This window comes from Periophthalmus magnuspinnatus, chromosome 1, assembly GCF_009829125.3.
Source record: "Periophthalmus magnuspinnatus isolate fPerMag1 chromosome 1, fPerMag1.2.pri, whole genome shotgun sequence".
Classification (NCBI taxonomy): domain Eukaryota; kingdom Metazoa; phylum Chordata; class Actinopteri; order Gobiiformes; family Gobiidae; genus Periophthalmus; species Periophthalmus magnuspinnatus.
In genome coordinates, this window is record NC_047126.1 from 34,505,583 (window position 1) to 34,520,252 (window position 14,670).

The following is a 14,670-nucleotide window of genomic DNA, read 5'->3' on the forward strand; positions in this document are numbered from 1 at the left end:
CCCACACCGCTAGTTTAGCAGAGAGTAGGCACTTAGCAACCCTGGCAGTCAACACTTTTGTTAATGCTAGCAGGAACGACCTCGGGGAAAGAAGTCGCCTGCCTGTTATTAATGTTCATATCTTGATTTTCGGACATAATAACAAAATAAAAACCCCAGGATCATGCAGGTTATTACAAATATTTTAAGACCAAAATGACGAGTCTGACAGCAGCACTTACAGAGAGACGAGCCACAATTTTCTAATGTAAAGGGAATTGAAGCCAGAGTCAATGGACCCGGCAGTGGGCCCATGATCACTTCCTGTTTAGCACGCGGCAGCTAGCAGGTTAGCTATGTCCATTTATATATACAGTCTATGGTCCCATGTCTGACCTTCTCGAAAAGCAAAAAAAGAGTTGTCCAAAAGCACTTTTCCTAAATGGCACAGAGCAGTCGCCTCTAGAACCTTCTCTTGTCCAGTTTGAATTTTTCACAAACTTTAGATGAGGTGGAGTCTGTTAGATTTAGTCATATATATATATATATTTAGTCATATTTTTTTTCCCCCAACAGTAAATTGACACCCATTGGTAGCTGTATTCTGCCAGATCTGTGGTTTGTAGAAAGGCCATGTGGTAGCCCTTAATACTGGTAAATTGGTCTCCCCATGATGATTATCTCTCTGTGGTTGTTTTTCATGTGCTATTGCACATGAAAACAACCACAGACTACTGCAAGTTTGTGAACAGTGAGCTTTGGGTTGATCCCATTGTGTATTTTGCCACCACAGTCCTCAAAGGAAATGTATTTTGTTAACATTAGCACTGCAACTAAGTAAACTCTACTCTACTCTACTCTAAATTAGAGCCCATCACACACTACCATAGACTGTGTAAAGTCATAGACTAAATGACTGTGACGTTACCCACAGTGTTTGGCTCCAGTCAAATGAAGCTCATCGGGGCTAGCAGTTAGAGAATTTGAATTTCCATATTTGGAATTCTGATCGCGAGTATGATAGCAACCAAAGAGCCAATCTGGAGCAAAGCTGTTGAAGGTAATGCTCCTTCCCTTACCCTGCTAAATCAGCGGTGCAGGCGTTTAGCAACGCTGTCAATAAAACCTGGGTGCAACCTAGGGGAAAGAAGGCAGCTGATTTGTTTATTATTAATGTTCATATCTTGATTTACAGACACAATAGTCAAATAACGAAATAAACCACAGGATCATGTAGAGCGGGTTAATAAGAACATTTAAGACCAAAATGATGAGTCTGAGAGCAGCAGTTACAGAGAGAGGGGACACAGTTTTCTAATGAAAAGTGAATTGGAGCCAGAGTCAGTGAAGCCGGAAGCGCAGCCCGTGAGCACTCCCTATTTGGAATGCGTATATACAGTTTTTACATACTACAGGATAATGTTTTGAAATGGATCTAAAGTAAAACTGCAATGCTCTGATCTTTGGAATGCTTTAGACTCCCAGAGTGAGTCGTTTTACTTCGCTCACAACTTTTAGCTTGTGGTGTACAGGCTCTTCGCTGCCGTGTCCCGCTGCAGTCTAAAAATCTCATCCGATTCTCCTTGTGTCTGTACTTGTTGTCGCTTTTTAATGACTTTTTGACTATAAAAATAGTTTACGACTGAAAAATCCTTTAGTGTATGGCTAGTTTAACCTATCTGTGTTCAAGAATAGAAAAAATTTGTTGTTGATGCTTCAGTCTGATCAAAACTGTTCTGGGTTGGGCCGTCTGAGGAACTGTTAACACTTTTAAGTATTACGTTTGAATGCACGCAATGTCCTACATTCACCAAAATGCAGTCACTCATAAACCTTCAAACAATATAAAAAGCGTATTCTAATGTCTTAAATTGACTTTTCTACACCATAAATATAAATGTATTTGACAGGGACCCTTCTGCTTTCACACGTCTCTGTCTGCATGCCTGTGATCTTTCCTGTGGCCCACACTTAATCGCTAATCATTTGAATATTTATGTTGAGGTCGACGTGGTAATGGAGTAATCCTCTGCTTTATTTCAGGGAGAACTGGAGCGTCAGCTTCTTCAGGCCAATCCCATTCTGGAATCTTTCGGGAATGCCAAAACTGTGAAAAACGACAACTCATCAAGATTTGTAAGTATTTGGAAAAAAACACAGACAGCGGGATTTCCACAGAGTTCACGGTTTATGAGGTCTTCCTGTTGAAAGCTGCTGTGACGGGAAGTCATCATACAAGGATTTATGCTCCATGTGGTCATTGTGTAGACATAGAGTTAAAAGTTCAGTTCACAGATTAGGTTAAATTATAATAATACACAAACAAAAGTGTGTGTGTATATAAAAATATGTTTTGGGGTTTTTTAAAGATACAAGTTAAATTATAAAAATACAAAAACAAAAGTTTCCTTCTTTTTTTTTATGTGGACACAGGTTAAGTTAAGGCATAATAATACAAAAACAAAAGTATAGTTTTTATGTAGATACAGGTTAAGTTATAATAATACAAAAACAAATGTATAGGGTTTTTTTTTATTTATTTTTATGTTGATACAAGTAAGTTATAATAGAAAAACAAATGTACATGTTTTAGTTTTATAGTTTATAGTTTTTTTCTTCATTATTATGCATTTTTGACTTATACTTCGATTTATAGTCCGGAAAATATGGTATACAACATATAACAAAAAAAGGACACAATATATATAAAGCTGGTGCAGAAAGAGGCAAAAAAACCCAAATGGCTCATATTAATGCTTCCACCTCATAAAAACATAAAACATTACAGCTATGCAGATCTGTCCGGCATGTCCTATCAGGAGGAGGCCTCAGGGATGGAGGGACAATGTTTCTCAGCTGGCCTGGGAACGCCTTGAGGTCCCACCAGAGAAGCTGTCTGGGAGCCCCTGCTTAGACTGCTGACCCTGGCCCTGGATAAGAAGAAGAAAATGAATGCCATACAGCCATACATTTCTTTAAAAAATGTCATTAAATTCAAACATGGATTAAAATTCTATGAAAAATCCAACAGTTGAATAATTATTATACAAGTTTTTATTTCATGTTTTATTAATTTTAGAAGAATAGAACTAGCACCTGCTCCTCTGAACTCAAAATAACAGGTTTATTTTTGTGTCTTCACAGGGAAAATTCATCAGAGTCAACTTTGATGTGACGGGTTATATAGTTGGGGCCAATATTGAAACTTGTATCTTTTTTTTAAAATGAAAACTTAATGTACCTGTGTCACTGTGCCAAATGTTTGTTTTTGTTTTACTTAACCTTCTGTCAGATTTACTAGAAAAGTCTCGAGCAATCCGACAAGCCAAAGATGAACGCACCTTCCACATCTTCTACCAGCTGTTGGCCGGGGCTGGAGAGCATCTCAGATGTGAGTTAGTTTGAACTGATTTAAAACCATGCAGAGTTCATATAGGCCTGTCTTGAACGCATTTTGAAGTTCGATATATCGCTGAAGTAAATCTAGATGATAAACGATAATATTAAACTCATTTATGCCACTGACACAAAAACCCAAGAGATTCTTAATCTATAATATTGTTAAAAATCATGAGCTGCAATAAATAAACAGCAGAATGAAACACTTTAGTTGTTAGTTTGCATCTGTAATGGGTCATACATGTTATTAATTCAAATTTAATGGCTTAAATCTGATCATATAGACAAAAAAATGACAAAAAATGGCCCACTAGTGCAAAGACAAAGCACACATGAGAAATATTGACCACAAAAATATAGTTCCAGTATTGAACCATAAATCGATACAGTGATTATGGTGACAGGCCTAAGAGCATATGAGACACTACGGATTATGTGATTTATGTTTTTGTCTGCAGCGGACCTGCTCCTGGAAGGATTCAGCAAATACCGTTTTCTGTCTAATGGAAATCTGTCCATCCCAGGCCAACAGGACAAAGACAACTTCCACGAAACGATGGAGGCCATGCAGATCATGAGCTTTGGCCACGAGGAGATCCTGGGTATAATAATAATAATAATCATAATAATCATAATATTAAATAATAATGCCTTTTATTTATAAGCGCCTTTCAAAACACCCAAGGACACTGAACAAGATAAAAAATTAGATAAAAACATACAAATACAACAAAACATGACAAAAAACTGATTGATAAAAGATGTGTGATTGGTTACAAGAGGTAGGACAGTCTGAACAGGTGAGTTTTGAGTCTGGATTTGAAGAGTGGAAGAGAGTCTAAGTTGCGGAGATCAGGAGGGAGAGAGTTCCAAAGCTGGGGGGCAGAGCGGCTGAAAGCCCTGTTCCCCATGGTCACAAGTCGGGCAGAGGGTACAGTGAGCTGGAGAGAGGAGGAGGAGAAGAGAGTGCGGGCAAGAGCAGCAATGTGGAGGAGGTCAGATATGTATGAAGGGGCTAGGTTGTGTATTGCTTTGAAGGTGGTAATTAGTATTTTGAAGTTAATTCTGTTTTATGGGGAGCCAGTGGAGTTGTTGTAGGACGGGGGTGATGTGGTGGGGTCCGTGTTATGACCCGGGCTGCAGAGTTCTGAAGGAGCTGCAGTTTCTGGAGGGATTTACTGGGGAGACCAAAGAGAAGAGAGTTACAGTAATCAATGCGGGAAGTTACAAGGCTGTGGACTAGAATGGCAGTGGTGTGAGGAGTGAGGGAGGGGTGAAGACGAGAGATATTGTGTAAGTGGAAATATGCAGACCGGGTGACATTGATGTGTGAGTGAAAGGAAAGTGTACTGTCGAGGATGACACCCAGACTCTTGACCTGAGGGGAAGGATGGACAGTTGAGTGGTTGATGTTGATTGAGAAGCTGTTAGATTTGGAGAGTGTGGATGGGGTGCCTACTAGGAGGACTTCTGTTTTGGAACTATTATTATTATTATTATTATTATTATTATTATTATTATTATTATAAGAAGAAGAAGAAATAATACATTTTATTTATTAGGAGCCTTTCTGAAGACTCAAAATTTCCTTACAAAAACAAACAAATACAAAAGCATGAATATACAAAATTAAAAAATATACAGTAAAAACATACATTTAAAGTGGGGCTTTGCTCTGGGAGTGAAAAGTCCAGTCCAAATCACTTTTGAGTTTGGATTTGAACTGCGGGAGTGAGTCTTAGATGTTGTTTTTTTGTTGTACAGTTTATCCTGATTTATGAATCTCACAAAACAAAAGCTGATTTGTACTAGATTTAGCTCCTGCTACTTTCCAACTGCAGTTCCTAGACAGGTGTAGTCCCGGTGCTGTCCCAGGGCATGTGTAGTCATGTGTAGGCATGTGTAGTCCTTGGACAGGTGCTCTCCCAGGGCCCCACACATTAATAATACACATTTGATTACAAGTACAGAAGACTAACTTGTTTTTTCCTTAACAACAACAGTAAAATACAATAGATGTCACCATTTCCAGTAGATTATGTTTCCTACAGTTACACATATATTAAAGACCATTATATGCACTATTGTACAGGAAAACACTTTGATTATCCAAAATGTGCTTTTTCAAATGAGATTGCATTCTAATTAGGGTTACATCAGTTCATCTAAATCAGATCTCATTAGGGTTAAGGTTCATCTGCGTAAACACGTTCATGTGATTTGGTTATAGTTGTGTTTTATTTGGTCACGCATTTGCTGCTGTTTTGTAGCGATGCTGAAGGTAGTGTCAGCAGTGCTTCAGTTTGGAAACATTGTCTTCAAAAAGGAGAGAAACACCGATCAGGCCTCAATGCCTGATAACACTGGTGAGTACGGCACACTGGTACTCTCTTTCACATCTCATTACACAGCTCAGAACACAACCAGCACAATACAAATTTTACTATGTAACATAACTGAAAGTTAAGTTTTTAGTTTATGAGTATATTTTAGTTTAGTATATGAGCCTTAAGTGATGTTCTAATGCTGTTACCTCCTCAAAAACAGACCTGGAGTTGTGTTTTGTTTTATTCACACGTGTTTGAGTAATCCTTTATGAGTAATCCTTTATTATTAATCTGTCAGGGTTACATCTCCAAAGCTCAAAATGCTCTGTTCCACCTTATTATGTCATGAAGTGGTAATTTTTAAGTTAACAGCTCCTTTTTCCCTTAGTTCAATAGAGATTGCCAATTCCAAGACTTAAATTATCCGAAATGATTCTAGTGAAGGTGTATGGAGTTTAAAAACACAGTGGAGCACTTCCTGTATTATCATGGTGGAGCAGAGTGTTTTCAATTTGAGAGAAGAACATGTGTGAATGAAACAAAACACAACTCCAGGTCTGTTTGTGATAAGGAAATTACATTATAATAACAGAGATGAGAAAATAGTGTCATATGGTGCCTTTAAGGATTACATCAACACATTTTGCCCATTTCAAAGTACAGGTACAATACACTGTAATAAATCTTCACTGTGATTTTTAGCTGCTCAGAAACTTTGTCATTTACTGGGGATGAATGTGATGGAGTTCACCCGAGCCATTCTTACTCCACGGATCAAAGTGGGCAGAGATTATGTCCAGAAAGCGCAAACTAAAGAGCAGGTTGGTTGGATGCTCACTTTAATTTTATCTATAAACCACAGACTGTATAAAGAAGTGGACTAAGCGAGTGTGACGTCACCCATAGCGTTCGGCTCCAGTCAAATGACTACTAGCCTCACTGGAGTCGAGTTCCGTATTAGGAATTCTGACTGCGTGTAACATAGCAACCAAAGAACCAATGGGCAGCCAGGCTGTTGAAGGTAACGCCCCTTCCTGCAAGAACTACTGGTTTAGCAGGGGGTGGATGATTGGCAACGCTGTCAAGCAAATCTGTTGCCAACATTGGCGGGAACAGCCTCAGAAGGCCTGATTTGTCTTTTATTAATGTTCATATCTTGAATCACGGACACAGTAGCGAAATTTTTAAAAATATCAGGGTCGTGTAGAGCGGGGTTACACGTTACACGAACATTTTAAGACCAAAACACAAGGCTCACTGCAGCAGTTACAGAGAGAAGGGACACAGTTTTTCAATATACTGTAAAGTGATTTGGAGTTGATGGAGCTGGAAGGAAGCTCATGTTCACTTCCTATTTAAAACACGGCATCTAGCAGGTTAGCTATGTCCATTTATTTATACAGTCTACGGTGTAGACCCAATTACACCCATGTTTTATAGTTTGGTATATTTAAAAGAGTGTGTATTATCAACATAGGCTTTAGTTAAATTTTTTAGTAGTGCAAAAGTAAGTCCTTGGTTTCAGATGTGTTCCTTTCTGTAGAATGTTTAAACTTTCTCTTCTTCTCAGGCTGATTTTGCCATAGAGGCCTTAGCCAAAGCCACATATGAACGCCTGTTCCGCTGGCTTGTCCATCGAATTAACAAAGCTCTGGACAGGACCAAACGACAAGGGGCCTCTTTTATCGGCATCCTGGACATAGCAGGATTTGAGATATTCCAGGTTTGAAGGATATTTTTAAACTGTAGGCTGCCAGTCAAAAGTTTCATTCAGTGCTTTTTTTCAATGATTTTCTTTATTTGTTACTACTTTCTACATTTTAAATACACACGAAAGACATCAAATATATGAAGTAGGATATATGGAATTATGTAGGAAAGAAAAAAATTAAACAACTGTACTAAATGGTCAATGGTCAGATTTTTATATAGTGCTTTTCCACCTTCAAGACTCAAAGCACTTGAGTGCACTTTACATCAAGGAACCACTCACCCATTTATACACCAGTGTACACAGACACTGGGGTGAAGTGTCTTGCCCAAGGACATAACGACAGTATTCAACTGTGGGAGCTGGAATCGCACCGCCAACCTATGGGTCAGTGGATCTGCCCTCTCATCCAATGACGTTTATGTCGAGAGCGGGATTCAAACTGCTGACCTTCGGATCAGTGGACAAACACTCTACCAAGTTTGCTCCACCAACTCCATATATCTTACTTCATATATTTGATGTTTTCTGTGTGTATAAAATGTAGAAAATAGTAAAACTAAAGGGAAAAAGCATAGAATGAGAGGGTGTGTCCAGACGTTTGACCTATAGTGTATATTACTTTATACTGGAGGAGTGTTTAAATAATTGAACTAACCCTTTTGCTGTTCGTCGTCAGTTGAACTCGTTCGAGCAGCTGTGCATCAACTACACCAATGAGAAGCTCCAGCAGCTGTTCAACCACACCATGTTTGTGCTGGAGCAGGAAGAGTACCAGCGGGAGGGCATCCAGTGGAACTTCATCGACTTCGGACTCGACCTCCAGCCCTGCATTGACCTCATCGAGAAACCGGTAATCTGTGTAAATGCCATCAGATCAAATTAAAACAGACCTATTCTGCAAAATCAACTCATTAACCATGTTCTAGTTGTTTCTTCTCATTGAGTCTCTGAAGTTGTATTTGGAGTGATCCATGTTTGAGTAATATTTAATCGCTTATTCTCAAGACTCCATTTTGTCGATCTACCCCCGTTTTCACTCCCACCGGTAAACGCCCACTGCAGCGTACACGCCCACTGTGATGTACTCACCTGCTGTGATGAATGCGCCCACTGCATTATACGCACTTCCTTCTCCAGTTCTATTTTGTCAGTGATACTCGTAGGATTCGGCAGCGTCACATAGTCATTTTGGTACAAATGGGAAAAAAGGGGCTGTTTGTGATGTGCAGCTATCCATAGGGGGCGTCAACAACATGCAGCACTTTGTTGTGATGACGTTTATGGCGACGTCAGCTCCTATTGGGCACCGCAGTTTTCTAACACGGAAGCACTGACTTCTTGTTTCTTTTATTAAGTGGTTTTAAACGAATATTGTGTAAATTATAACATAATGATCCACAGGTGTCAGAGATGAGAACTAGAGAGACATAAGCACAATAGGGCTTATTTGAAGTTAAAATTTATACTTTTTTCATAGTGTGTTCTTGTGTGTTGTTTTCAGGCTAACCTCCCAGGCGTCTTGGCGCTGCTTGATGAGGAGTGCTGGTTCCCCAAAGCCACAGACAAGACGTTTGTTGATAAGTTAATTCAGGAGCAGGGGACTCACCCCAAGTTTCAGAAACCACGGCAACTGAAAGACAAAGCTGATTTTTGCATCATACACTACGCTGGAAAGGTACTTTTTATACAGTTGCAGTGTTCAGTGATTGAGAAAAAGGTTTTGGGAAATGTCTCGACACTTTGCTTAACTGTATCATTGTATATCAGATTAATAAACTTTTACTGCCACCTAATGGAGTAGTTGGGTTTAAAGAAAAAAAAGGAAATTACTACTATTTTACTCCCCCCAATGGACACCATGAGGAACACAGTTGAATGCCTTCTCCAGATCCCCCCCCCTTTTAAAACAGAGGGAACACCACCCCGGTCTGCCAGTCCAGCAAGACAGTCCCACAACATCCAGAGACTTAAGGTACTCAGGACAGATCTCGTCTACCCTTGGAGCTTTGCCACCAAGGACCACCACCTCAGTGACTTCAGCCAGGGTGATGGATGAGTCCACCTTCTGGTGCCCAGTGTCTGCTTCCTCCTCGGAAGACTTGATGGCGGGATTGAGGAGATCCTTCCATCGTCCGACAACAACCCCAGTTGCGGTCAGCAGGTCTCTGCCTGCACTGTAAACAGTGTTGGTGAAGCACTACTTCCCCCTTCAGAGGCATCAGACTGTTTGCCAGAATCTCAGTAGAACCTCAGTAGCACAACGGAGTCCCTGGTCAGTGCACTGTCTAGTGCCCCCAGGGACTCCAAGAAGGATGGGTACTCTGCACTCCTGTTTGGCCAGTGAGAGACCTGTCCCCGATCCGAAGGTGCGGGGATGCGACCCTCTGTGGGGCAGTAAGCACACACCAGCTCACCGCTTCTGCCTTTTTGAAACTCTAAAGAAAGGAATTGTTTTCCAGAGCCCAAGCTGTGCAAGGAGGTGAGGCTGACTATATCTAGTCAGTAACACTCAACCTCTCACACAATGTCAGGCTCTACCCCAGCTTCTCCCCCAGTGAGGTGACATTCCATGTCCCCAGAGCCCTTCTCCATGTCCAGAGATCCGGTCGTTGAGGCCCCCGCCTTTGACTCCCGCCCAGATCTCTATGCACCGGCTCCTTGCGGATCCTCCCACGGGTCGTGGGTCCACAGGAGGACGGCCCCATGTCGATCCTGCGGGCTGTGCCCGACCACACCCCGTGGGAAAAGGCCCAGCCAGTCAGTCTGTGGAAAAGTCCTGAAAAATGATCTCATGAAAAGTGGAGTCTTACCATTTGACCATTACGCACAGAAAAGCATGATCGGTGGGCTTTTTCTGTTTGTTTGTTTGTTTGTTTGTTTCTTTTGGGGGGGGGGGTTTCTACAATGTTTTAACTTGTGTTGTTGAGAAGACTTAAACTGAACTGTGTGACCATCTGAACAAGGGCAGGGCTCTTGCATAACTACACCTGTTGAATAACAATGGGAAATGGTTACATTTCTATACAGCGCTTTTCCACCTTCAAGACACCCAAAGCTTTACATTAAGGAACCACTCCCCACTCATACGCACATTTATACACCAGTGTACACAGACACTGGGGCGAGGGGTTAAGTATCTTGCTCAAGGACACAACAATGACAACATTCATCTGGGAGCTGGAATCGCACCGCCTTCCTGTGGATCAATGGATCTGACCGCTCAACCAATGATGTTTATGTCAAGAGCGAGATTCAAACTGCCAAGCTTCAGATCAGTGGACATAATAGCCCATAATAATAATAGTTCATGTACTGTGACACACAAAGGGTGTTTCCAATATTATTCTGTTCTGATAGTGTTTATATTTACTTGTTACAAATTCCATACTGAACACGTCCTCACCTGTTCCATTTCTCTAAATGTACAGGTGGATTATAAAGCTGATGAATGGCTGATGAAGAACATGGATCCTCTGAATGATAATGTGGCCACTCTTCTTCATCAATCAACCGACAAATTTGTGGCGGAACTATGGAAAGACGGTATGTGTTTAGACCATCATAATAGCTATAATTAGAGATGTAACAATAACCGAAATATCATGACATTGTATCATCAAAAGTCACAATAACATCATGGACCGTCTCATTATATCTCTCTTTTTAAATTCACTGATATGATGCAGCATTAGATAAACAGATGTAACTACATAGATCATGATCCTTTGCTGCGTTTCAGTGCAGACTATGTGGAGAACTGTTGGAGCTATGATGCTTGCTCAGGTTCCAGAAGTAGATTTTACATTCATTTTTTCTAGTCTTTTCAAAAAATTTAAATATTAAGAGTTCAAAGGCATCATGGAAGCTAACCAGCTACGTGCTAACTAGCTATGTGCTGACCAGCTGCACGCTAACCAGCTATGCCAGTGGTTCTTAACCTTGTTGGAGGTACTGAACCCCACCAGTTTCATATGCACATTCACCGAACTCTTGTTTATTGAAAAATATATTCAATATTCAAATTCAAGACATATTTATGTTTTACTGGTGCACAAAATGAATTGTGCATTAACATCACTGTGTTCAAAGAATAAAACCAATACAATGCATGAACTCAAAACAAATTACATACATACCTTTTTACAATGACACTGAAATTATTAAAATTTTTAACCATATGTATTTCAATAATGAACATACTGTATTTATGCTATTTATTATTTTTAACATTTTAACACACACCCATCACCTAATTTCCATCAGGCTAGAATAATAATGAATATTTACTGCAAATCAGTGACTTCTGCTGTTGCCTTTGAGCGACCAGTTCAGAAACGCATGGCTTCACCTTGGCAAGTGCCACTCTCATGTCATTTTCACAGCAAGGTCTGTTTCTTTTCTTCGTTTTTATGTCGTTTTGTGTTTTTATGCCATTCAAACAGCTCATTTAAGTTGGGCAGGTACTTCGATAGACACATCAAAGGGTGCATTTGTTGAATTGGGCCAACATGTGAAGACTCGATATATGAGTCGGGTGCGTGTCTTGACCTCCACGGAACCCCTGAGACTGACTCACCGAACCCCTAGGGTTCGCTAACGCTAACTAATATCCATAACGTGGTTGTTTTAAGTCCAAAAAGGATGTTTAAAATTCAAGATTTTAATAACTTGGCAGTTTGTAAAGTTTCAAAAACAGATTTTAAATAAAATTATAGGTCTTGCTGTCTTGTCATTATTCCACGGAGTTGAATTTCTCAAGCAAGCTTTCGAACTTTTATATAATTTTTTTTCAGAAAGTCTATGAGAAATGGTTCCATTAAACACTTTTAAATTTTTGTTGTGACAGAACCAAGTTTTATCAAGGCATTTTAAAAGGAAAAAGTTACATATTCAGAGTTACTTAGTACACACAACATCTCTCAATAAATACCGCACCATGAGATCTAGATATCATTACATCCCGAGGTATAATTAGTTCTGTTGCTTTTTACTGATTAACTTCTACAGGAAAATACAGTGTTACAGATTTTACATTTACACTAAGTACTAACAATAGCTGCAGTTCCTTTACATTGTGATTTCACATAATGCAAAACTTTAAAACCAGCCTCCTTCCTCCTGTCTCTCTCTCTGTGTTGTAGAGATTCAGAGCATTCAAAGGGCTTCATTCTATGACACTAGTCTGGATGAACCTTCAGGTGAACAACTGGGCCATGCTGTAGCAGACCTGGGCCAAAATAACTAGCTAACATTACTAGCGTTTAACTCACTGCTGGCTCTGTTGAACAAGCCTTTTACAATCTGGTTTGGCCTATTCACAACATTATTATTCTGTATTTTCGCCCAGATCTGAGTGTTGCTGTGTTTGTCCCTACGGCTACCATCTGCTTCGCGGCTGCATGTTGTCTCAGCCATAAGCAGTTGAACTAGCAGCTAAGGTAGCGGCTAAACTAGATTAGCGATTAGCCTTTTTTTTGTAATTAACCCCCAACCCCACCCCCAGGGAAATCCTGGTTTTCTGCCCTTTGTGGTGGGAAAGAATTCAACATTTTAATGAGATCACAGTGTTTTCACAGAAGGAGAGGGAAATTGGAACCAGATGTTGTTCCCGGTATTTACTTTGGCTCTGAGGTCACATGGCGGACTGTCCAGACACCGGGTCACGCTTCACTTGACCAAGCTTAACTCACTCTGCAGTATTTTAAATTCATTTTACAAGACTGAACGGTGCAATCTCATCCAAAACGTCATAAATTTCACAAGTTGCAGCTGCCAGTAACTTCAGTGCAGTATTAGCACAGCACATGTTTTAGTAGGCCATTGTGTAGCATGCCCACAGCTGTGCACTCCAACTGCAACAACTAGATGTAGGCTGTGTCTGAATGTCCACACTACTCCCTACAGGGGGCACTATTTTGGAGTCACGGCATTTTTGGTGGTGTTCCATAGACTGTATTTATAAATGGCATAGGAAGTGATCAGGGGCACTCTTCCAGCTCCATTGACTCTGGCTCCAATTCACTTTACATTAGAAAACTGTGTAACTGTGTAATTGCTGCTGTCAGGCTCGTCATTTTGGTCTTTAAATGTTTGTATTAACCGGCTCTACATGATCCTGGTACAAACATACCTGGAGTTGTGTTTTTTTTTTCAGTCACACGTATTGAACTCAAAACCCTCCATATTGAGTTTTTCTCTCAAATGGAAAAAACACTATGTTCCACCTTGTGATGTCATGTGGTAATACAGGAAGTGCTCCACTGTGTTTTTAAACTCCACACACCTTCACTAGAATCATTTGGATTATTTCAGCCCCAGAATTTCCAGTCTCTAGTGAACTAAAGGTAGGTAGAGAAAAGGTAGGTAGAAAAGGTAGGTGTTAACTTGAAAACTACCACTTCATGACATCAGAAGGTGGAACAGCTTTGGAGATGTAGACAGACTAAATAATAAAGGGTTACTCAAACATGTGAATGAAATAAAACACAACTCCAAGTCTGTTTTAGTGGAGGTAACAGCGTTAGAACATGGTTTAACGCTCAGAAAAGCCAATTCTATGTAATATAGGACCTTTAAATAAACTGTTGCTGTGTGAAGTTGCTAGAGTTAGCCACTTCTGAGCTTGAGCTGTTCACTGAGTGTGGTTCTGTGTAGTGACTCAGGGGTCGGGGGGACATTCGGACATAGCCTCAATTTCTTGTGTCTGACGTCTCCATTCATCTGCAGTCTATCTGACCATGTTTTACCTACGGTGTTTGCTGTGTGGTTTTCACTGCTGCTAACTGCTCTGCCTGCTCCTCCAGTGGACCGTATAGTGGGCTTAGACCAGGTGGCTGGGATGAACGAGACGGCCTTTGGTGCCACCTACAAAACCAAGAAGGGAATGTTTCGCACAGTGGGCCAGCTCTACAAAGAGTCCCTCACCCGACTCATGGCAACTCTGCGAAACACCAACCCCAACTTTGTTCGCTGTATCATCCCCAACCACGAAAAGAGGGTAAGAAATGAGCTCTCAACAGAAAAGAGGATAAGAAATGAGCACGCCACATAGAAAAGAGAGTAAGGAAGGAGCGCTTCACACAAAAAAAGAGGGTAAGGAACGAGCACCCCACACAGAAAATAGGGTAAGGAACGAGTACTCAACAGAAAGGAGGGTAAGGAACGAGTGCTCTACACAGAAGAGAGGGTAAGGAACGAGAGCTCAACAGAAAAGTGGGTAAGAAACGAGTGCTCTACGCAGAAAAGAGGGTA

At 40.6% G+C, this 14,670-nt stretch overlaps 1 protein-coding gene across 1 annotated transcript in view; it reads left to right on the top strand.

The window, feature by feature from the left end:
* The window catches only part of LOC117392904 (myosin-10-like), a 79,721-nt gene that overhangs the window by 37,850 nt on the left and 27,201 nt on the right, over nucleotides 1–14,670 (top strand). Inside the window, exons 8-18 of the mRNA XM_055224654.1 lie at nucleotides 2,023–2,115; nucleotides 3,124–3,187; nucleotides 3,272–3,370; nucleotides 3,837–3,980; nucleotides 5,649–5,744; nucleotides 6,408–6,526; nucleotides 7,276–7,428; nucleotides 8,096–8,269; nucleotides 8,921–9,094; nucleotides 10,848–10,962; nucleotides 14,223–14,416. Coding sequence (XP_055080629.1) covers nucleotides 2,023–2,115; nucleotides 3,124–3,187; nucleotides 3,272–3,370; nucleotides 3,837–3,980; nucleotides 5,649–5,744; nucleotides 6,408–6,526; nucleotides 7,276–7,428; nucleotides 8,096–8,269; nucleotides 8,921–9,094; nucleotides 10,848–10,962; nucleotides 14,223–14,416 — 1,425 coding nt within the window. The remainder of the gene's footprint in view (nucleotides 1–2,022; nucleotides 2,116–3,123; nucleotides 3,188–3,271; nucleotides 3,371–3,836; nucleotides 3,981–5,648; nucleotides 5,745–6,407; nucleotides 6,527–7,275; nucleotides 7,429–8,095; nucleotides 8,270–8,920; nucleotides 9,095–10,847; nucleotides 10,963–14,222; nucleotides 14,417–14,670) is intronic.